Source organism: Buteo buteo, chromosome 4, assembly GCF_964188355.1.
Source record: "Buteo buteo chromosome 4, bButBut1.hap1.1, whole genome shotgun sequence".
NCBI classification, from domain to species: Eukaryota; Metazoa; Chordata; class Aves; order Accipitriformes; family Accipitridae; genus Buteo; species Buteo buteo.
The window spans coordinates 4168660-4191564 of record NC_134174.1 but is presented as its reverse complement, the minus strand read 5'-3'; the positions used below and the strand labels follow the sequence as shown (position 1 = coordinate 4191564).

Genomic DNA, 22905 nt, shown 5'->3' with positions numbered 1-22905 from the left:
TAAAAGTCCAGCATGTAATAATCATGATAGAATACCACAAATAGTTTACATTTGTTTTTCCATAGTCTACGTGAGCTAATTCTGTAGGTACTAACAGACAATAATTTCTGTGGAAACAGCTGAAGAAAAACTACATAAAGTGTGATACTTCCTTGATCATTTCCAGTTTTCTGCTGACATTTGGAAGAACAAATTTCACTGAAACATGGCAAACCCAGACAATTTAGGAACAAGAGAAACCCTTTCCAAACCTGCCAGCCTCATCCTCACAGATTTTTTTTGGTCAAACTGTCCATCCTTCAGAAGCTCAGCTGTCACTCAGAGAAACTGCAAGCATGCATACATCAAAAAATGAATGGAGTGTGACTTTATTGTCATCAGAAGACCTCAAAAAAGCCAAAACGATGCCCCACGGGACCTTTTCTTTGTAGGCAGAGCCCACGGGTGGTGTCTGAAAGTCCATTGTTGCACACCAGACAACTATTCTACAGCAACGGTCCCTCTCAAATGCCTGTCCAGCCACAGATTTGGGCTTGAGTGGCTGCACAAACCTGTTAAAATCTTGCCCCCTTTTACTGACCTCAGCTGTAGTGGAACAGCTCTGGAGTCAGTAGCTCTGATGTGACAAACCACTTCCTACACACGACGGCACACTCCGACACAGCGAGCATTAAGTTTGATTTCCTGGATGAAAGCTACTAATACCTGAACAGAGAGCAGTCTTTATTCTCTCTTGCAGAGCCAGCCAGCGAAACGACGATCTGCTGACCAAAGAGCAAAGTCCTTGCTGCGCACGCAGGGTGGTGCTCCCCACCGGTCGAACTGGGCAGTAGACGGCTCCTTGGCTTGGTCGGCACCAGCCCATCACTTCTGAGAAACTTCACCATCCTCAGTGTCGCGGAGAAAAGATGTGAACAAGTCCCATGGAGCTCAAGTGCCTTTTGATGTGGCTCTTGTTTGGATCCGTCAAGGGGAAGCAGCCAGGTAAAAGACTATTTCTGCCTTTTAGGGAGGGAAAATGCGATCTGCTTTTTTTTTGTGGTGGCTGCTGGAGGATGTTTGCAACATCCTGATTCCTTTCAGGTAAGGAAAGATGTTAAGAGCTTAAGGAATTTATTATTCTAAGGAAACGAGACAAATGGGGTTTGTGCCCACAAACCATCAACTGCAGACAACCCAGAGCACTACAGGATATTTTTTGTGTGAGTAATGTATGTATCCTCCAACCCATCATTGGAACAGTGGGCAGATCAAAGCAGCCTTGTGCACCTTAGGTAGGTAGCTCTTTGAATTTGTTTTTTTCCATTTTGCATATAACTTTAGGAAATACAAAAATAGACACTGAAATGTCAGTACCTCTGTAGGTAAAATTGACGGCAATGCTATGAGTTAAAAGGTGCCATCCAAGTTTTCTATGGGTACTATAGATACCAAGTATTCTTTCAGCCACGCCTCCCAACTAGTAGTGCCTACAAACTGTGAACGGAGGCAGCTAATTCATTCAGCAGAATTTTACACTTTATAAATTGTGATACTGCTTATATTTGGCTTATTTATTGTGGCAAGTGTGTGCACTGAGAAATGGTCTGGTGATATATTAGCGTATTTGAATTTAAACTGCTTTGTTCAAAGGGGGGAAAAAAAAAAATCTTACACTCTCAGTGCTCCATAAATGTGATATTTCCTTCTGTATCTGATGATGATGTCAAGGTTGGGAGGTATGAGCAGATACAAGCCTAAGCCAGGTTCTCAGATGCAATGGTACTGTTACTGCCGATGGATCACCTCTAGCAGGGCTGCGAATTTTACTAGGGGCAGGGCATCTCGAGGGAAGACCGTGTCGCTTGTAACCGAACTCATTAATGCAGGAAGTACCTTCACAAATATTTAACCCCCAGGTGATTTTATTCTCGTTAAAGTAGTTTGCCAGTAAACGCTCTACCTTTTCGTTCACGGGGCATTTTCATTGCCAAGTGAAGTGCCAGTGCCCACGGCGAGCGTTTAAGTGCTGCGTGCAAGAGCATCAGTGCGAGACATTCAGCCAGAGATATGTAAATAGGATCGGTTCTGGGATGAGTCAGGTCCCCTCTATCACGCTTTCTGTATTACTGTGCCTGGGACACATTGTGAGATTTCTTGCTGGCAAGTCTCATTTATCAGAAATCTTTCTGGTTTTTGGAAAAAAATTGCGTGGTGCTAGAGCAGTTGCATTTTATGCTATTTGATGTGATTTAAATTCTCTGATGAATGAATAAATGCATAGCATTGCATTCTTCACTGTAAGCTCTTTTTCTTCAGCTTCCTGTATTTATTTTCAATGTCTCTCCCAATGTTTAAACATAATATTTATGTATATATTTTTAATTTCTCCCTGCAAATAATATGCTAAGGTAGAAATACCACCTTTTACCAATTTAGGGGGTTTTATTGTAGAGATGCCTGAAGTATTGTGGCTGTAAGACCTATTGTTTTTAATTCCTTAGGGGGATCAACAAGGAGATTTGGGGACAGACATAAGCAAAGAAAAGGGAAAGAGGCTAGGTCAAACTGGTCAAAAATCAAGTATGTCTCAGAACATACAGTGCTATTCATATTTTTTTGCCTTAGTCTTTTCAGCTCATCCCAGCACTGCAAGTTCAGTTTTGTAAATAGATCCTGCCATAGATGTTGTTTGCAAGAGGGATTCTGGCAAAATGCATGATCACGAATAAATACAATTAGGGGATAAACAAGATAAAAAGCCTTTGTTTTACAGAACAGTTTCACCAATAGATCTCAAAGCACTTTGAGAGGGCAAGGTCGTCTGATATGTATCTAGGGAAACTAAGGCATGGGATGATCATTCATTTAGTAAAAATTAAACTACACCTTAGTGCTAAAGAAGATAAGAGAAATGCTGATTTTCTTGTGAGGAGCATCGCATTTATCTCATTTACTCTGCACAGCAGCAGTGCCTAGAAGTTGCAGGCATGGATGAGGCTTGAAGTATGCTAGGTGAGGGTCAAATACAAGATAAAAGCTGGTCTGTGCTCCTACGACCTTTCCATCTTGCTATTCATCTTACAGGAATACATTGAATAGATTTGCAAGTTAAACCTGGAAAGGATTAAAACTCACAAAAGAAAGAATTTCATTCAACTGAATTTCATTCACACAAGATGGGTACCAGATCTCAGTCATTTAAATGAGAGGAATTTCTTTCCCATTATACTTGCATATTAGTGCTCGCTCCCATGGATTTGAAATGCAATGCAGAATAAATTAAAGTTGTCAAACACATACAAGTGTTTCTTGTAAGGTCACCTAGAGAGCAAATGCCTTTATGAACCTTCCAGCTTCAGTGGCCCTCAGCAGCAAAGTGCCCAATATACAGCTAAAATAAAAAAAAATTACTAAAAAAGAATTTTAAAAAATTGTGATCCTGCTGAGGAAAAGCAGATGTTATGGACAGAGATCCTGCAGTATCTGCTTCTGCCTTCAGATGGAGAAATCTCCCTACATCATCAGAGATGAGATGTTATGTCCTTCCCTTTTGTCACAGCAAAAATCCACTCTTTAGGAACTGCTAGAAAGCCACTACCTTTGACTTTGCTCACTATTGCCTTCAGAGTATTGCAGTTTTGGTCTCCCTGCTTTCTTCCTTGATGTTCAGCTTTGTCTCTACTGTTTTTCCCGTTGCATTAATTGTATCTTCAAAGACCAGCTTTTGGATGTTTTCTATGCACAGTTTCCATCTCCTGACCCTGGTCCTGAATCTTGGAACAGCCTCGCTCCATCTCCTCCAATGCTTCTCCAAAACTCACATTTCCAAAGTCATTCCATGACTTTCTTCACTTGAATCCCTGTTCCTCAGCCCTGCCAGGGTAGCAGCACTCTGTCATCTGCTGCTTTTTCTTTATGTTCTCCATTTGGAAAGTGTGAGCCCCCAGATAAGGAATGAACAGCCCTCTTCACTTGGAAAAATGTTTCTTGCATTACAAGGTCAGAAAAATCATCAACACTAACAAATAATTTCCATCCTACTCCTGAGAGCTCCAGCAAAAAGCTCTATGACCATGCTAAGGCCACAAGTCAAATGAAATGAGTGTTAAAGCCACATCTGAAATCAGAAGAGTCCCACCAGACCTTTTTTCACTGTTACCCAAGACTGGGACACATGCTTGTCAGTCAGTTCAATTATTTTCAGAGAAGATATTCTCTACTGCCCTTCCAACCCAACAAAAGGCAAGGCTGAGAAAGCTCCAGCTGAAGAAAAGGATCTGAGTTTCTGCTGCTGTTTAAAAAGCCAATTTTCTTTCTCTGTAATGTGTTTTTCCCTTTAGATGAAAATACCGAAGAGGTGGGTGTTATTGAAGTCACAGATTTAAGCAAAAATGTAGCCAAACCGATTCAAAACCCAAATGTCACACACCAAAACAAGGCTTTCACGTATGATATTCTCAAAACCAGACTCTGTGTTCTGCTACTATACCATGTAGCTTTACCACGGAACCAAGAAGGTTATAAACACCCAGAATAAGAAAAACAAATGTTCTCCATTCTCCCCTTCGTACATTTTCGATGCAGTGCACTGTGCTTGGGCTAATTTTCCTCCCTCTCCCTGCCTTAGGATACACTCTCCCTCTTTGTAATGCTCCCTCTTCCAATTCCACATTTACAGTCCAAGTCCCCAGCCCAGCCTCTCTGCCAGGGCAGGCGTGAGATTCATCTCATTTAACTTCAGGCATCTGCACCATCTTCTCTACTGAGCTGGACATGTGGACGCCCTTGATAGCCAGGGGAGAGAAAGGAGTGCTTTCAGGGCACGGTTCATCTGCCAGATTGCAGATAAGGGTGCAGTGAGTCATGTCCTGTGTTCGTCTTTCTAGTGACTACACAGGGAATTGAAACGTCTGCTTTTTGTCGGGTGGGTGGCACTCAGTCCATGCCTTAGAACAGAAGTGAGTTGGTGATGAAGAGGGATAATTGTGTATGGGAAGAGGGGAGACAGATATTCAGTCAAGAAACATCTGGGTCAGCAGAAGACACATCTGCAGGCTGCTTTCCTGGGAACTCACAGTAAAGCGAGCTTTCAAATGGTATCGATGCGTTAGCTAAACCACACTAATTATTGATATGAGCATGTAAGAGCATTCTTCCACCACCGTAGCTAATAAAAAGAGAGAAGCATCTTTAGGCATTGCTTTGGAGAACTTAAGTTAGGTGTCTGCTGTCCTCTAAAGAGGTCTGCCCAGCTCTTACAGAAGGAGCTAAGAAGGCAGGTTCCTGAGGCTAAATTACACTTAGCATGGGAAAGCTTAGTCCACTTTCAAGCCAGCTTTAGCCTTGCTGTATATAGAACTTCTTTTTGCTTTAGATTCCAGGGCTAGGTCAATGGCAAACAGCTGGTTAGCATGATTAAGCCAACAGGTAAGAGAAGTGCATCTCTTCCAAACCTAATTTTCTATGGTCCTACAAAGAGTTAATGGACAGCTCCTGCTGGTTCATATTCCAGTATACTTCCAAGAGAAACATCTTCTAGTACAGAAAACTCAGCAGGCATTGAACTGCCTAGTCCTTAGAACAGGACATGCCTCTTCTTCACTGCTAGGAATATTAAAACCCATCTCCTGCCAATCTCTCCTTAATCACAGTTTGCATTAAAACTTGCGCCTGGTGATTTCATCTGCATTATGTTTCTGTCATTACTAGTCAGATGACTTTGTAAAATAATCTCTGTGTAGTCTACAGTATAGCTAATCAAAATCTCACAGGCCAATTACCATAAACTTCAGGTCTGCACCCCAGGCCCAGAGCTGGGATCTATTGCCAGCTTACAAATCCACATAGAAGATAAATGACATTAATCAGAGGGGAAAGAAGCAGGCAGAGCTGTAGTTAGCTTGTTAACGGACCCTTTGGGAATAAGTTTTGAAGTTACAAAAAGTTCATTACCGTTTCAGTCCAGTTGCTGGTATCAATTCCTTCTCTCCACCCATATCAGTTTCATCTTCAAGAACATGCTCTATTTAGAGAGCACATAGTTTCAGGCAGCATATGAACCCCCAGGGCTGAATTAGCTTTTCAGGCACATCTGGATAAATGTCTTCATTTTGGCATGGTTTGATTTCTTGGTATCTCAGGGGAGAGGTTCTCTTAATCTGTGAACTCGGCAGGTGTGTGAAGTACCTGGTTTCTTCCACTACTTCTACCCAGATCTTCAGAATAGCTGGTTTGCTACTGATCCCGTCTTACCACCTTTGTATTTAGGGGAAAATTGTCCTATTTTTGCACCTTGCCTTTTTAACTTGACATAACAAAAATGTCAGCTCTGGTGACACACAGCCACATGACAGAGGAAATTCTAAGTTTAGGTTATCGTGGCATGACTCACTGTCTGTGTTTATCTAATACTAAAAATACCTGTTATCAGTTTTCCCTATTCACTTCTTCTGGACAAAAGGTGTTGTTCTGATGCCTCGTCTAACACTGCTCTGCCAACTCAGGCATGGAAGAGAAATAGGCAGGAGAGCTTCATAAATCCTAATACTGTCAGCACATCTACTATGAGCAGTTTTGCGTTGGGTCAGTAATGTATTTGAATGGGAAGCCTCAGGGAAGAAAGCCAAGCACTGAAAAAACTGTCGGTGATTTAGCTAGTGGGTTTCTTTCCCCTGAGCCTACACCGTGATGCTAGATGCTGAGGGCAGCCAAAATCTAGATGCTGAGGTTAGCCAAAGACAGTTAAGCTTTACTTAGCACATGGCAATGAACTTGCAAAAGACAGGGCATGGCAGGGTGTTCTGCCTGGCACCAGCCTCCAGTAACTCCTATGTGATATCTGAGAGCTCCCACGTGCCCCAAGACACCTCAGATGGCATCAGGCACCGTTGCTTAAGCAGGAATAGCAGGAATCCCACCTATCTTTTGGCTCAGATAACAAGGCTTGCAGGTCTCAGAAAACTTACCAAACTTAATTTTGGGAGCACACCAGAAGATGCAATAACTACTTTTTAATTTTTATGTGTCATGGATGTCTATCATCTGAATCCACTAGTCTCCTAATTCCAAGGGCATGTTTCCATCCACTATATGATAATAGTTGAAACCGGTTCCAAAATTTCTAGAAATGCTGTAGGCACCAAAAATCCACTAATATGGGGAGAAATGCAGATTCCCAGCTGCCTTAGGAGAGCTACCTGTTCTAGCAATTCTGCAACCGATAGCAGTGCTAAATCCCATGAACACAATTACACCACCCTCTTCAATACCCACCACCCATTTCAATACATCATGTTAGTACCTCTAAGCGCAAAGAAATCGAGTCATAGGGCACTTTGGGGTTGTAGGAGATGAGAATGGTAGGTGGGGGCTGATGAAGCTTGTGAATGAAGGAAAGGGAGGGCAGAGGACATTGGGATTGAAAGAGAAGGAAATAGGGACACGCAGCACCTTGTCATGGGGATGGAGAATTGGAGGATGTGGGGAGGGAAGATGAGGAGGCAAACAAAACCCCAAGAGATTTGAAGGTGATGTCAGGGCAGTCTTTTAAACCAATACTAGCAGGAGTGTAGCCCTGGAGCAGCTGTGGAGGGATGCAGAACCCAGAGGGAAGCTGGGCTGTGCAAAACTGGGCCACCAGAGGCTATGAGGCAGGTTATGCCTAGGTGTGCTGGCCTTTTGTAAGATTTATATTTTCATATCACACCAACTCAAACGAATCGACAGACTAATTCCCAATCAGGTGTGAAACAGCAAAAAAAAGTGAAGTTAATCTCCCCTAAAAACATAAAAAGTCAGAAATCTAGTCAAGGAGTAAATGTACACTGCCATTCTCTAGTTTCCTGGCTTCTTCTCATCCCTTGGCTCTTTTATCACCCACACAGCAGGAATGTTGATTTTTTAGAGGCAAACCATGCAGTTTCCTCAGGCGCAAAGATTGAATGAAGTTCTAGGGATGATTCACTCCAGAGGTCATTCCGTGTAGGCAATATGATCCAGACCTCACCAGGTCTGCTTCCTCTCTGCACAGTCTTCCCACGCTATGCCATGAAACACCCCTGCACACCCATATGCCACCATCTATGGCCTTTGCAGCTTTGGAGGATACTTATTCTTCCCTGATGGGAGTCTGAATACTGCAATTAGCTTGGACCTGTGATGCTGCTAAATGTCAAAACACTGGGAGCTCTTCTGGGCCAAACTGTAGCTTCCATTCTCAAATAGACTTCACTGACTGTGTAGTCGTTATAATGAGTTATTATCACATCTACCGCCACAATGCCTGGAGTCCTGGCTGATAGCTAGGACTCACTTGTGTAAGTGTGGTACAAATAGCTGGCCAACACAGAAAGTTTAGGATCCAAATGTAAGGCAAGCAAGTACAGAAGTAATACTGATCAGCATGTTGGGTGCCTACCTGTTCTTGAAAGATGAGTAAAAGACTACTTAAAGAAAAGCACCTCTGAAGATATATAAGATATTTAAAGACAGTGAAGAGGAATGATGGCAACTTGAAATGTCCATATTCATGCAAGGCTTCTCCCAGTGTGAGGACTGGTACAACAATAAACCCCAAAGCTGATGACTTTGATAGCAAACACGTTGATGAGTTGGTCTAGCATGGGAAAAGAAGCCAATGTTTTGAAAGGATATGGTTGATAAGGAGAAAGTTTTTGAAAATGGGAGTGAAATATTTGACATGACAGCGAAGCAGCTAGAAGTCAACAGAGGGAGGCAAACAGAAGGTCACAATGAGACCTAGGAAATTCATCTTTCCAAGCACTTTCTGGATCAGAGATAGGAATGTGGTTGTAAAGGCCAAAGAAGTAGATACTGCAATGGTTTAGATGTGAGAAGAGAAAAATTTGAGTGATGTGGATGAAATGAAAAGGTTGGATTCTAGAAGTGTTGTGTGAGATGCAGCCGCAACATGGATGTGTTGATCCAAGAGCACCAGCCTGATGGGTATTGCTCGCCATCACCCATGGGCACCATTTCTGCACGATCCCTATCTGATGCGTCCAAGTTCAGAAGAACCTTAACTTCATTTGATCATCGATTAAAACAACAGTTGCCCTTTATGATGAGTAGGCTAAATGTTGTGGGTTTTCTGAAGAAGAGACTAAAGAGTTGTAGGTTTGAGTGCCTCGTGCTGAGATTCAGATCTGCCGTCTGCTTCAAAGAGGCTTTTGAAGTCTTGAGGGAAACATGCTTTTAGCTTTCAGGGAAAGTGAGAGTACATGATCTCAACTTGCTGCTAATCTGATAACTCTTTAATTTTAATCACCCTGACAGTCTGTGGTAAACCATGTGGTTAACTATTTCGGGTACAGTCGCTTCTCTCCAAGCCACAGTCTGATGTAGTTTACAAGGCGAACCCTTTGATTACACAAAGATACAAGGGGATTAAAATATCCCTTACTCAGTTTAGCTGTTAAGCCGCTCACAATACTTTTCATTGTTGCCTTCTTCAAACTTTGTGACTTTTACTCAGTGGCAAGATAATGGAAAGTAAAAAGGGCAGAAAATATCAAGGCAAGAAAATGATGGGTGGCTCTGAAAGAAAAGGGCATCGCAGGGCTGGGTCTGGGAGTCACTGACTGGGTTGCTGTAGGCAAGGCATGGCTTTGTTTCAAGGAGAAGGCACTTTGGGAGTCAAGGGCAGATGCCAAACGATGAACAACTATCAGGGATTCAAGGCTCTTTCACAGTCATTCTTGCTGGTTGCTAAGGCTGCATTAATTACGGCTGCAGAAAATGTGAAGACATGATGATGAAGGAATTTAACTCATAATAGCTGTTACTATTATGCATAAGTATAAAGGGCCACAGATCATGCACCGAACGATCCCGAATGCCAGCCCTGATGCAACCAGCCTGTTTTATCTTTTAATTTCTCAGCCTTTAGGCCTTAAATAATCATTAAGTAGTGCCTTTATCAACTTCTGGGTCTCCAGCTCAGCTTCAGTGGGCTTTTCAAGTGCACTGAAACGATCTAACTTAATTCCTTCCAACTGATTGAGACGTATATTTAGATGTGATTCGCTGATGACACAGCACTTCACGGCCTTGTTTTGGGACAAGTTATATTTAGGTTTGCAAACTTATTTCACAGTAAGCTGCTTTTTTGGTGTGCTCAGACAGAACCGAGACTCTGCTCCCCTTTCCGACGTTTGCAACTTTTAATGGCTTAGTTTTGCTTATTATGCCTCACTCCGTAGAGCGAGGGCTGCACACTCTGGTGCAGGCAGCAGCTCTACAATGTGATTGTATACAGCTTCATTAAGGAAATGCTGGTAGTGTTTCATGTTGCCCATCTGCTGGGTGCAGAAAGAAAGGGCTCAACAGCCTGCTTCAGGCAGGAGGGGCAGGAGCAGGCAGATAGGCCTGGTGCCTCCTACCACCGCTCCCAGCTGCTGCAGAACATCCTTGCTCCAGCATCCTTTCTCTTCTAGAAGAAAGACAAGGGAGTCGCGTCGGCCCCTCCTAACTAAAAAAGCGTAGACAAATACAGGCTTCATGTCACTTGGTGGAGACACTCACAAGGGATTTTTCTGCACCCTGAACAAACCTGTACTTAAAAAAATCAATGGCAACAACTAACTCCAATGTGAAGAAGGCTTTGGATGGCGGGATTGTTCTAAAATTAAAATGAAAAATGTTCACTTAAAATAACTAATAGTTTTGCCAGCCACTCAGAGCCTCTCCTTACCTTAGAGACAATCAAAGAAACAAAGCTTTGCTACCCTCATGTTCCCCTTATGACATCCAGTTTCATCCCTCAGCTGTGATTTTAGCCCTGTGGCTGGGAGCAGAATTAGGCTTACTTTGCTGAGCTCTGGGCATGATCTGGTATTGATAAGACAGAAAGATGTGGGAAGTCCTCAGTGAATAAGGTAGATGCACAGGCTGTCCTGATTCTCAGGCTTTCTCTTTGCAGAACAATGCCCAGATCTTCCAAGGACCAAATTTGCTGATATTACTGCTGATGCATATGCACTGGGGACCAGACTGTATTATGAATGTGACAGTGGCTACAAGCGAAGAAGTGGACAGTACTTGGGAATTAGGTGTCAGAGTACACAGCATGTTGCTTCTTGGGTCTACAAGGAATTTGAATGCATTGGTAAGTTATTATTGTCCTTTTACTACACTTGTAGAGGTGTTTTTCCAATGAGTTAGTCAGTATAAGACACATCTGGGCATTGCTCTAACAAATTATCTTTTGTGCTTATCTTTGCAAACTGGAACTTGCAACAATTCTACCCTGCCTCTAAAAGTTTGGGTGCTCTGTCTTTGCTCTGCTATTCATCCTGCTGTAATTCAGCAAATATAACTTCTCCCACAGATGAGAATATTTTGTTGTCAACGGCTCCCATGATGGAATTAGATTGTACACAGAAGCCAGAAAGAAAAACAGAGAGCCCTGCACCCCAGAGGCGAGAAAACCTTTCAGAGTTTGACCAGAAAGGTAGGTAAGAGCCCATTCATTACTGTGATGCTTCTTCCACTGATTTCCATGGAAGCAGTGTAAGAATTATAAGTAATTTTTAATTATTTTGACAGGCAGAGAGAAAGAAACAATTGCTATAATACCTAGGCTGAACAAGTGATACGGTGTAAGTGAATAAGTATTTTATATCCTAACAAAGAATTAGGAAGGCTTGTTATATCCTGCTTGTCTACTTTTTGCAAGAGCACAAATCATGTTGTTTCAAGAACATAAGCAGTAGATAAAATCTATCTGCTTTAACCATGTGCTGCCTTGTGATCCCACAGATTTTTGTGGTCCTCCCAAGACTATTCCACATGCCTCTTTAAGCCAGAACAGCCGTTATTACCTGGGGCAAGTATTACATTTCAAATGCCAGAGCGGTTACGATAAGCAATCCCCCACTTCTGGCACCAGCACGTGCAAGAAGGTGAATGGCAAAATCATCTGGACCCATCTTGACGTGCGATGCACCAATGACAGTGACGGGTGGCCGACACAGATTATTACGCCAGGTAAGATGGTTGCTTTGGCATCACATTGGTGTCATGACCTGCTCATGTAGGGTCCAGAACCCCCAACTCAGCACATGAGTCCTAGGGAACAACCTGCTTGGGGTTCAGGATGGAGACATCAGTGACCTCAGGGGTCTGACACTGATGGAGATGTCATCTCTGACTGATGGAGACGACATCTCTGGGGAGGACGTAGCTGCGTCCTACTTTTGTCTTGGGTGTCCTTTCATACTAGCTGCAAAATTGCAGGAATTTGTGAGCAGATAGAGCCACTCTCTCATATACCGGGAAGAAAATAGTAGACTAAGCCTTCTCTTTTTCCTGCCTCCCAGCAGCTATAGGTCATCTATTGTCACTTCACAGTAAGGTACTCCAAAGGGTATATCTAAGCATCCCTCATGATTGCTCAGGGTTTTAGGATCCAGAGTTTAGCTAGTCCATAACTAAACCTGAGTGATGTGGCTCGGTTCTTAATTTAACACCTAGGATGCTGTTTTGAACAAAGAGACAGCAAAAAGCCCACCAATATTGCACCGCAGCCCTTATGGACCCAGATTCAGCAGGACATGCACCACTGCAGTCTGGCAGCTGGAGTTTCACTGCTCAGGGAACAAGCAGGGCTCTCAAGTGAGGCTGCGGAACGTCTGCCTCTTGCTTTTATGCCCTTAGATGGGTTAATGCAAGAAAAAAGACCATGGCCTCTACCCCACACAAATTACCCACCTTTTCTGATGGCATCTCTCCTAACTCTACAATGCATGAGTTCAATATGCAGAGAGAAAACAGAGCCCCTTTCCCAAGTATCTGTGATATCACTGAGGGTCTTGGGCCCTTTCTGGGTGGCAGGCAGAGCTATTGTAGGTGGAAGGAGTCAGATGTCCACCACCTCTGCTGTCCTCAGGCTTTCATTATCTTCCCAACCTCCCCTGAGGTAGGGGAGTGCTGTGGGCTGAATTTTACAGACAGCCAATGCAAGGTCAACATAAGAGGACTTTTCCTACCAACTGAGAGTGAAAAAATCTGATTTTCACCAGTACTTGGGCCTTTTAGAGGAAATTAATCTTGCAGAACTGTAGACATCTACTGCATAGATGCCTACATCTGAGTTGGACTGCCTTTATAACTGACAGATGGGAATAGGTGTTGACGGTGCTGTGTTAGCTGCCGTATTTCACATCTATTTTAGCATGGATGACTTGCACCCTATAAAAACTTGTTTCTCCCCAGTGACTATAGCAGATCCCAGGTAACTATCATCTCAGAGGCCACATCTACATAACAGTAGGTGAGATGAATGCCAGCCCTTGTGACCCATACCAGGCCATATGGTGGAGCAGGATGGTTGGGGCAGGCCTTTTGCATGCAGATGACCTCTCAGGTGACACTTGGCCATCGTTGCCTCTCCTTGCTGCTCTGACTGCAAGAATGAATCACCTTACTCACTGGACACACTCTTTCAGCATTAACCCAGGACTTTCTCCCCTTCTTTACAGATCCCTCTGTTTCCCCGGGATGCCCAGTTCAGTGTGTTCCAGATACAGCAGTCACAATTTGTTCTTTGGTCTTGCCTCCTCCTTCACAACAGTCTTTTTTTTTCCATTGATAATTTCACTGGGACTATCAGGATGAAGGAACTTCTTGCTATGATGGAAATAATCCATCAACATACCAGTCCTAGAAAATGATACAACCTATTGAATAGTCAGAGATTACAAATATTTGAAATTTTAAAGTTAGGATTATGAAAAACATGAGACTGGATGATGAAATAGGCCATCTTGGCCTTTAATTCAACAGAATAATAATTCCAGTTCCCTGCAAAAGTACACTCAAACCTGACCAAGGTCAGGTCTTTGTAATTAGTGCACCAAATATTTATTCCCCCCAAATGTTGCCTTTCTCTTTGTTATGATGTGATGTCTTTTATGGGGCTGGATAAGGGATATCCTCCCCTTTCTCAGTTCTCCCCCCAGCATTCAGCACAAAGAGATTTATCAACAGACCACTCTTACAGGACCTCCTGTTAAAAATCTGTCCATATCTCATACTGGCTCAAGTTCAGAGCTTCCTTTTCAGGATAAGGGAGAAATTAAATTAATTTCTTGCACCAGGGAAGTTTTGGCTTACATTTCTGGGGAAAAAGAGGTCCTGTTTGAAGCCATGTTTCCAAATCCTAGCTTGGCACCTTGAAAGTCAACCTTCCCAATTTCATATGAGGGAAAGATCTTAGCTGGATCCCATTCCCTGGAAGATACAGTTCACTTCATGCCCACCATTAACAGATATCAGATCAGCACATATGTTGATATCCAGGCTGGAAACATCTATTGATGGCCAAGAAACAAACATGGCAATTATTAAGTCTTCTGTGCAGAGGGAGAGCTGTCAGACTCTACCCTTGTCACTGCTTCGATGTTGGAACGAGCTGGCTCTTTGCCTGACTCTATCCTTATCACTGCTTTGATGCTCTTCACCAGAAAAGCAAATCGATACAAAAATCAAGAATTTCTCTCTCTTCATAGGTTCGACTTATCCACCCGTTTCCTCATCTGCGATACTGCCAGTGACAGGTATGCCATTTTGTTAATTGGACTCAGACTTCACTCCATCCCCCAGAGAAGTTACTTTGCCTTTCAATTTGCTGTTCTACCGAAGAGATCCATATCTGTTAGAAGAGCTAATAAATACACTGCAAGACACATCTATGTCCTTGTATTGGGTGAGAAGTCAGTAAGAAAAGTGTAAATAGAGACTGTTTAAGCAATTAAGATTTTTATAAGGAAGTTTTCAAAGACTCATAAGGGATGTAAAAGAAAATAGATCTACCAAAAGTCTAGTTTTTAAATGAAGCAATTTTCAGATTCTTTCTCTGAGACTTTCTGTGAATTCAGTGAATAACTTCAACTGGAAAAAAACCAGGAAAAAATGTAAATATTTAAATGATGTGTCTCTTTCACATTTTCCAAGGAGTAAAAAAAGATGGGCAAATAAAATATTTCCTCACAGCTAAACTGATGTGTTTCGATCAGTCTGAAGAGATTTTTCTTCTCCCCCTTCCCTATCTTCCATTTAGCCATTAGCTGCGAAAATAGAAATTGTCTCTTACTGTGCATATATTCAAGACTTTGTACAAGGGCTCTTGATTCCAGCTGGAGTCTGCTGACAACTGTGGTGCACATTATAATAAGGAGGAATAATGGAGTGAGATAAAGGAAGGAAAAGAGGATTGTTGCAAACTATGCCAGACCCGCAGCATCAGTAGTCCCTGGTTATTTGCCTGTGGTCAATCTCTGGTTGCCCAGGTCCCCTCTGGCTGGGTCCTGTTTGCCCCAGGGAGGAAAGCCATGGGGCAACATGGAAGAACTCTTGCCTCTGGGCATAAGGGCAACATGAGACCCTATCCCAGGTCTTGCCTATTTCTCCCAGTTGGAGTAACTGCAATAATTAAGATAACACCAGGTGCTAACCGTGTTGATTTTCTGTTTTAACAGATATCTTTTTTGTTCTGCTTATCATTCCTGCTGTCTTTGTGTGACTCACCAAGCAGAGAATACGGTAAGTGGGACGGAAGCAGGAAAATGTGAAATCTAAAAAAAAAATCTCTAGCAGTGGAAGATCAGCCATCTCACTATTGCACTGCTTAGACTTCTGAATACCTTCTTTGGAATTAAATAAATGACCCTGGATTTTGGGTTGTTTGTTTGGTTCAGCTATTAAATACTGGCATAAGAAAAGAAGGAATCAGAGCTTTTGAAATCAAAAAGCATGCTTGCTTTGTCCCAGTCATTGTGGAACTCAGAATGGCAGTTCAAATAACGAGTGGAAAATTAATCCTGTGGGGAAATTAGGGTTAATTATGCAAATATGTTGGTTTCAGATAGATTACACAATCAGTCTTTTTCTCTCTGGCTAACCTGTGGGAAGTCTGGTGGAGCATACGCCACCACAACCACGTAATTCTTCTTCCTTCACCCTCCTGATTTCTCAGTCACATCATGACACCTTTGTACTTCAAACTTATTTTAGTCTGGCCTCCTCACTGTTTCTATTACTACACTGAGATGCACCAAGGCTCCTCCTGTTCACAGGCTCCCCAGCCTACTTAATCCAATTTGACATTTGGGAGTTCTTCTTTTCTCCTCTCTCTTTGCTAATCCTCATCCCCGTTTCTCTTCATGCGCCTTACTAAGTTCTGATGGGCTCTGCTTCTCAGCTAAATGGGGATTTTTCTCGAAAAGGAGGAGGGTAGGACCTTGTGAAACTGCACCAGCAGTGTTGTTTTGCTAGTTCACGATAGGATAAAGCCATAGAAAGTGTAGACAATGCATTGAAACATGTTTTAGTGAAGATGGTCAGCCATGGTGCAGATTGCCTTTGCAGGTTTTCTGAGAATATGATAGGTGAAAAATTGTCAAGAATGATCGACATTTCACTGGCTCTGTGGTGGAACAAATGATGAGATGGCTGATACCAGATGAAATAGTAACTAAGACCCTAAGTGGTGTCTTCTGCAAAAAGTACTGTGTGGTTTCTCATAGTAAATATAGAAGCAGCCACGGAAAACCTGCCTCTTCCCAGCTGTACTAAAGTCTTTTTTCTTCTGTAGAGAAAACTTCTTAGGGAATTGTGGCATTCAGATCCAAACTCATGAAATCAATGACCTGCCACAGAAGAAACCAGCGACAGATTGTGCCAGCAACTCCAAGACCAGCAGTGGCAAATGAGGAGGAAGCCTGGACGCTCAAATCCAACGCGTGAAGGAGGCAGAAAATATTACTGCTTAATTCTTCTGGGGACACAGCGACTTTGCACCTACAGAGTGTGGGTAGAGGGATTGTACCCCATCACGGACAGACAGGGAAAGAGCCCTGCCTGAAACTGCTTCCCCAAAACACTTCTCCTCCTCCCGCCATATAGCAGATGTATGGCTAATATAACCGCAGCCTCTGCCGAGCGACCAGGCGTACGTATGGACCACTCACCCAAGCACGTTTGATGATGGCACCGTCATCACAGCCCGCACGCCTCCTCCCCCACAAAGAGAGATTCTGGACGGCTGATGTCCCCCCATTCCTTCCCTACCCAGACAGGTCAAACGCAGTCAGTCACACTTTTCTCCTCCTTACACTGCTCCTCTTGGAAAAGGAAATCAAACACATTTACCCTCTGCACATAAGCTGAAGATCTTACTCCCTCATGGTTCACTATACACATGCATTTACCCTCCTCTTCCCAATTATTTTGGACCAGCCCCTTCCACAACAGTTACGACGTTATTCCTCCAGCTCAGAAAAGGATGCTGCAGATTGTGGCAGCTGATTAATTTGACAGCTCCTTTCGTAGCTGCAGAGCACCAAAGAACCTAGCGCAAAGGCATTTGAGGACAGACTCAAGCATCCACGACGCTTGACACATATTATTAGGAATTTGTGAAGTCTGAGTAGTCTTCTGCCTCTCTTTAGCCACATGCAGCCTGGCAGGATGGGGTTCATCTGACAAAATGGAAGCATCTACGTCTGAGGCAGACAATGGGGAGGAATAAGTCCCTTTAGAGGGCTGTTCGCCTCACCCTATTGCCTATATATGTGTGTGTGTATATGCATATTTATTTATTTATGCCACATATGCACACACAGAGATGTATGTATACAGGCCAAATGGGTCATGGTCTGAAGGCACCTGTTTCTCTGCATTGACTCTAAACGATGCCCAGATTGACCAGACTAGCTATACATGCTTACATAGCATATGACAAAAGCAAAATGGGATGAATCCCTTCCTTGTAATTCAGGAGGCAGGAGATCTTAGTGTAGTTTTCTATTTTGTGACAGAGTGTATGTGTCATTGTTTTACTGGTTTGTATTCCTGTTGAGTTATTCTCACTCCATAGCCTTGATATTTATACTTCCCCTGGCTTTTTTAATTCCTGTTGGAATAGGACTTATTTGTACTACGTATCTTTATAAAGATGGATATGTAATGGTCTATTACATGCTGTTATTATGTCTGGAAGCAAACAACAATCTGTATTCACGCAATAGATGATAGGTTTTCACACCTGTCAGCTGCTCTGAAGGCTGCAAGCAGTGGTACTAAGCTTTTCTGCTTCATTCGGTCGATACATATTACTTATTGCTAACATACCTCCGTTAACTGCTGCAGTTAGGCTGGCATGGTTTGTCCTGCTCAGGGCATTTCACTGGAGAAGGCAAGTATTTCATCTGCTCCTAGCATGCACATTTTTATGCAGATAACAAGAGCAGAATCATATGTCTTCCACTGCTCCAGTGTTTTTTCCTCCTTTTCCTAGCCAGCTTGGCTCAGGGGCTCTCTCCACCTTTTTGCCTTCGTTTCTTGGAAATTAAGGGAGACACACTGCTAGTAAGGGACCTGTAAGCAGTAGTGGGTTACAGACTGGACAACTATTATGGGGTTTAATTTTTTCCAGCTATTAATATTATAGAGAGGCTGAACCCAGGTCACCTCCAGCATGGGAGCTGTATATGTTCTTTATCAGGAAGCTGTAACTCTCAGCTGAGCTGTACTTTACCTCTCGGTAGGGCTTGTTGGCCCTCGGGGGAAATGTTTGTGTCTGAGGCTTGAGCCTTCAATACGACAAGCGGAGAGCAAGTAGAAATCAGTAGGACCCATCGCTGGAAGAGGCTGTGGCCAAAGGGGCACCGTCACTGTTGTGCTTTCTCCATGGCCACTCTCACTTGTTTACATGAGATCTGGTGGTTGGTATTTTTATTTTGTAGACTTTGATTTCCTCAGCATGAAACAACTAATAAACTATAACAATAAATTGTTCTGGATGTTTGAAAGGCAGCTTATTCTTCTTGCTATTGATCTCAACTTTGAAAAATACATGATTTATTTTCCATTACCCTCTCATTTTAGCAAAAGGTATGACAAACTCAGGAACGTGTCACAGGAAGGTTTATTCTGAAGACCTGTGCTAAAGCTCACACGTGTACTGTCACAGCTAACCTTTAAAATGCAGGAGGAAACTAAAAATATTTGGGCACAAGGATCTCTGGCAAAGATATCTCCAAAACAGATAATAGAAGCAATTAATAGATTTTTACAATCTGAGGGCAGTGCAGCTCCCTTAACCCTAACCCATCCCAAGGGGTGGAAATACACATACTCTTATACCATGGCAGGGAACCCAAGTGTGAGGAAATGTGTTTTTCCAGAAGTCTGCAGTGTAAGAATCAGCCTGCACATTGCAATGTGTCATCATATGTGCCTTCATACGGGCATCTCCATGGGAGCTGGTTCCATCACAGTGGAGATAAGAGGAGTCTAGAGACACTCAGCTATCAAATGCAGGTGTCCACCCAGGTTTAATAGTTTTCCAAACCCCATGGACCATATCAACCATTGACTCCATTGACTCTACTGGGAGCTCAGACAGCAGCTCATACGGAAACACCTACAGATTGATCCGGTTGCCTAAAGATAGGTGTCTGCCATGATCGGAGATGCCCAGGGGTGTTGGAGACATCTACATAGGGCTGGAAGCTACAACACAGGACCTATGGGAGGCCTGTCCTCCTCCGCACGGGTAGCCGGGAGCCAAGCAGCATGATTTGGTTGTGCCCAGCCTGCAGAATTACCCCCATGTGTAAACACCTACTATAAGACTTCCCAATAAGTGAGCTGGATCCCAGCCCTCGAAGTCATGAATACTTGCAGAATCTGTCACTCACCTTTGTAAATGCATCGCTGAAGAAACCTGATAAAAACATTTCCTGCCACGCTAAGAAAAAAAAAATTCTTAAGTTTAAATGTAAGCACATTTTTTTGGTTGCAATGACAAATAAAAAATAATAATAGGTGGGGATGTGATGCACAAGTACTGTTCAGTGGCCAAAAATGGCCCGTGTCTTAGACAATTTAGACAGTGGATATAAGGCAAGGTTGAGAAGGAGTGCAAGGAGGCAGCAAAACAGTACAGATCTGCCTCTCAGTCACAGACTTAACACTCCAGCTACTTAGATATTTTCTAGATTTAATTTTTCTGTAGGAATAACAGCATGGCAGGGCAAATATGTGCTCACCTGGGGAGTATAAAGGCATGTGAGCAAAGACTTCAGGACTCCAGCAAGCACCAGCTCCACCAGTCATTTCCAGGTGTCTAATTATTTTCTCCTCCAGTCTTTCTGCAGAAGAAATTTGGAGAAGATATTCCCTAACTAGATTTCATTTTGAAACCTGTGGCATACACACCCACACCAAATATAACCCTTTCTGTCAAGGTGTCATCCCAACTGGGGGAGGTCCATGTGGGAGGAGGGTGCAGTCCACGGCTGCAGGGCAAAGTGCTGCCGCGTAAATGGTTTAGGGCTTTTTTCAAGAAACGAAACTGGTCCTTCTTCCCCGCCACCAACCTCCACCATCCTCCGTCTTCCTAACACAGCCCTTCCAACCACCCGACGTACCGCCAGGACCCAGCTGTGCAACCCCCAAGAAGCCCAGCAGGGATGAGGGCTTCCAGACGAATGCTCGATTTTTGGAGAGGCTCCCGGGGAGATGTCGCCGTAGGTGTCCCCCAGGAAACCTCCCACCTCCACGGGGAAGCTGTTGCCCGCACGGCTGCAAGCTGACGAGAAAGTCGGTTTCGCTCCGCAGGTCTGGGGCGGGAGGTGGGTATCAGAAACACCCTGCTTCAGCGTTTCCAGACCAAAATTCTCAGAATTTCCATTTCAAGGGGAATTTGGAAACTCTTGGGGTTTTGTTCTGATTCAGACTGAAACCACATTTTGAAGTGACAGAATTTCCTGTGCATGAGGAGCCCTGTTTTCCAGCTCGCTCTGCTCAAAACCGAAGGGTTCTCTCTCCTCCAACTTTTAGTGTTTTCATGCTGCTCAAACTCCTTCAATCCTTGGTAAAGTTCTGATTTAGGGCAGTGTAAGAGGAAAACAATAAAACTGAAGGTTTTTATACTCTCCTTTTTAGCCTTAAGTCACAGTGCACAGTAAAATAAAAATAATTCTATCTTTGTTTTATGGATTGGAAATGGGGGCACTGAGGTGACATTGTAAACCAGTCTCAGTCCCGGTCCTGTGCTCTGAACATTCAGCGTAAGATCGCAAAGCCCTGGGAGTAAATTGCTATTTACCGTTTATGCATGTAGCAATTTGTTAAAACAAGTCTTCATTTACTGAATGAAGAAAATCTGAGCAGATTACTCAGAAAGATATTAGATTCAGGTAACATAACTGGCGAAGGAGATGCGGTTGTGTAATCTGTCAGAAACAGAGTGCAAATTTACATTATAAGTACTTTACAGAAGCCAAGGTGATGCTTAGAAAACAAACATTAGTTCATAGCAGGAGACCTGGCATCTTGGATCTGAAAATATTAATCTCACTGATATCATTATGGCATGTGGAAAAAAAGTATTCCCAGCAAATATCCTGGGAATTATGTAAAATCGTACAGACACAGCACAAAGCCTTTCAGTGTGAACTCAGCACGTGCAGTGTTAACTCAGCACGTGTTTTTCCTCTTCCCTCTCTTCCCCAGTTTAAAATCTTATTAATTCCTCCACATCAGATCTGAGATCTCTGTTTTTCTTCCTGCTGAAGCTTTCCTCCAAGCCCAGTTTATGGCTGGTCTGACAGAAGTTTTTCCTTTTCCTCGTCTACTCATTTACTACCTCTATGCAAATATGTTCAATGACCCAGTTGTTTTCATGGTGCCATTCCCCTTTTATAAGCTCTCAACAGACTTTTCTGCTATCTCAAACCTCTAGTTCATATACTCAGGGCCCTTCTGTTTATCCCACACTGCATTTTGCTCTAGGAGTTGCTGACTATGATTTTAACTCTTTGATTCAAGAAAGACAAGACAGAAGATGCTGTAGAGATGCAAAGATCCATGATTCGTTGTTCCTCCATTTAACTGGCCAACAATAATATTTCACATATTTGGATGAAGAATGAAGAGGGGGAATTGTTTTGCAAGTCTCCAGGCTTTCCAGATTATTTGGTGACCTTGCAACAACAATGTGTAACATGTGAAAATAGAGATGTTGCTTGTTTTTCAATAAACTGAACATTCCTCTCTTCTACTAGCTCCTGGCAAGAAAAAGCAGCTAGGTCAATGGAAATGATACTTTTTTTTCCTTTTTGTAGATCCACATTTAACTGAAGGCAGGAAATTCCCAGTGGGACCTCCTGTGAGACTCAGGAAGGACCCTCATGGCTTTGAGCTTCATTTCCCAGGAAAAAAAGCCTGTCCCTGCAGGGTGAGGTTAAGAGATGGGCACCCCCCTGGGCAGCCAGCTAGGAGATCAGCTTGGTCGTACCACAAACAGCACATGTTTCGCTCAGAACCACGCACAGTACATCTGTTGCCTACACAAAAGAGATGACAGGGAGATCAAATAGCCTCTGCCTGCCTGACCCAGCAGATGGACGTGGCATCTCCTTCGTCCAGGAGATGGCAAAGCCCCAGCAAGGTGCTCCCAGCCTGTCTTCCCCATGTGGCAGCCCGAGATGCACCCGGAGAGCTTTACAAATAAGCATGTTGTATTTACTCTTGCGAAATGTTATAGCTGCTCAAAATCCGGATACACCAAAGGAGTTTTGCCCAGCTGCTTTCTCAAGCAGAGGCTAAACGATGCCACTGTCTTGATTTTCTTGTTTCCTTCTTTTTTTGGGACAGGATGTGACAACATGTTCAGTCCAAGGAGTTTGAACCATTGGTGTTTTTGGAAAAGGACTAAGCAAACTGCACGATCCAGCCCTTTGCAGTGAAGTGAGCTCAGACAGCGGCAGGGCCCTCTGCAAGCTGCGTGCCCGTTCAAACAACCCCAGCGGGCAACGCAATGAGCAATAGGGCTAACGAGGTTTAGCTCCCAGCATCCCCTCACAGCTCCTGGGCGAAATAATTTTCCCTTTGTGT

General features: G+C 43.3%; 1 protein-coding gene across 1 annotated transcript; it reads left to right on the top strand.

Moving 5' to 3' along the window:
* The first annotated feature begins 752 nt into the window (after positions 1-752).
* LOC142030526 (interleukin-2 receptor subunit alpha-like) lies at positions 753-20538 on the top strand. Its single transcript, XM_075026772.1, is given in 9 exon segments — positions 753-984; positions 10922-11107; positions 11330-11452; positions 11761-11988; positions 13482-13531; positions 14492-14558; positions 15536-15543; positions 20414-20501; positions 20504-20538. Coding segments are annotated over 9 exon segments (846 nt in total). The 5' UTR covers positions 753-923.
* Positions 20539-22905: the final 2367 nt, after the last annotated feature.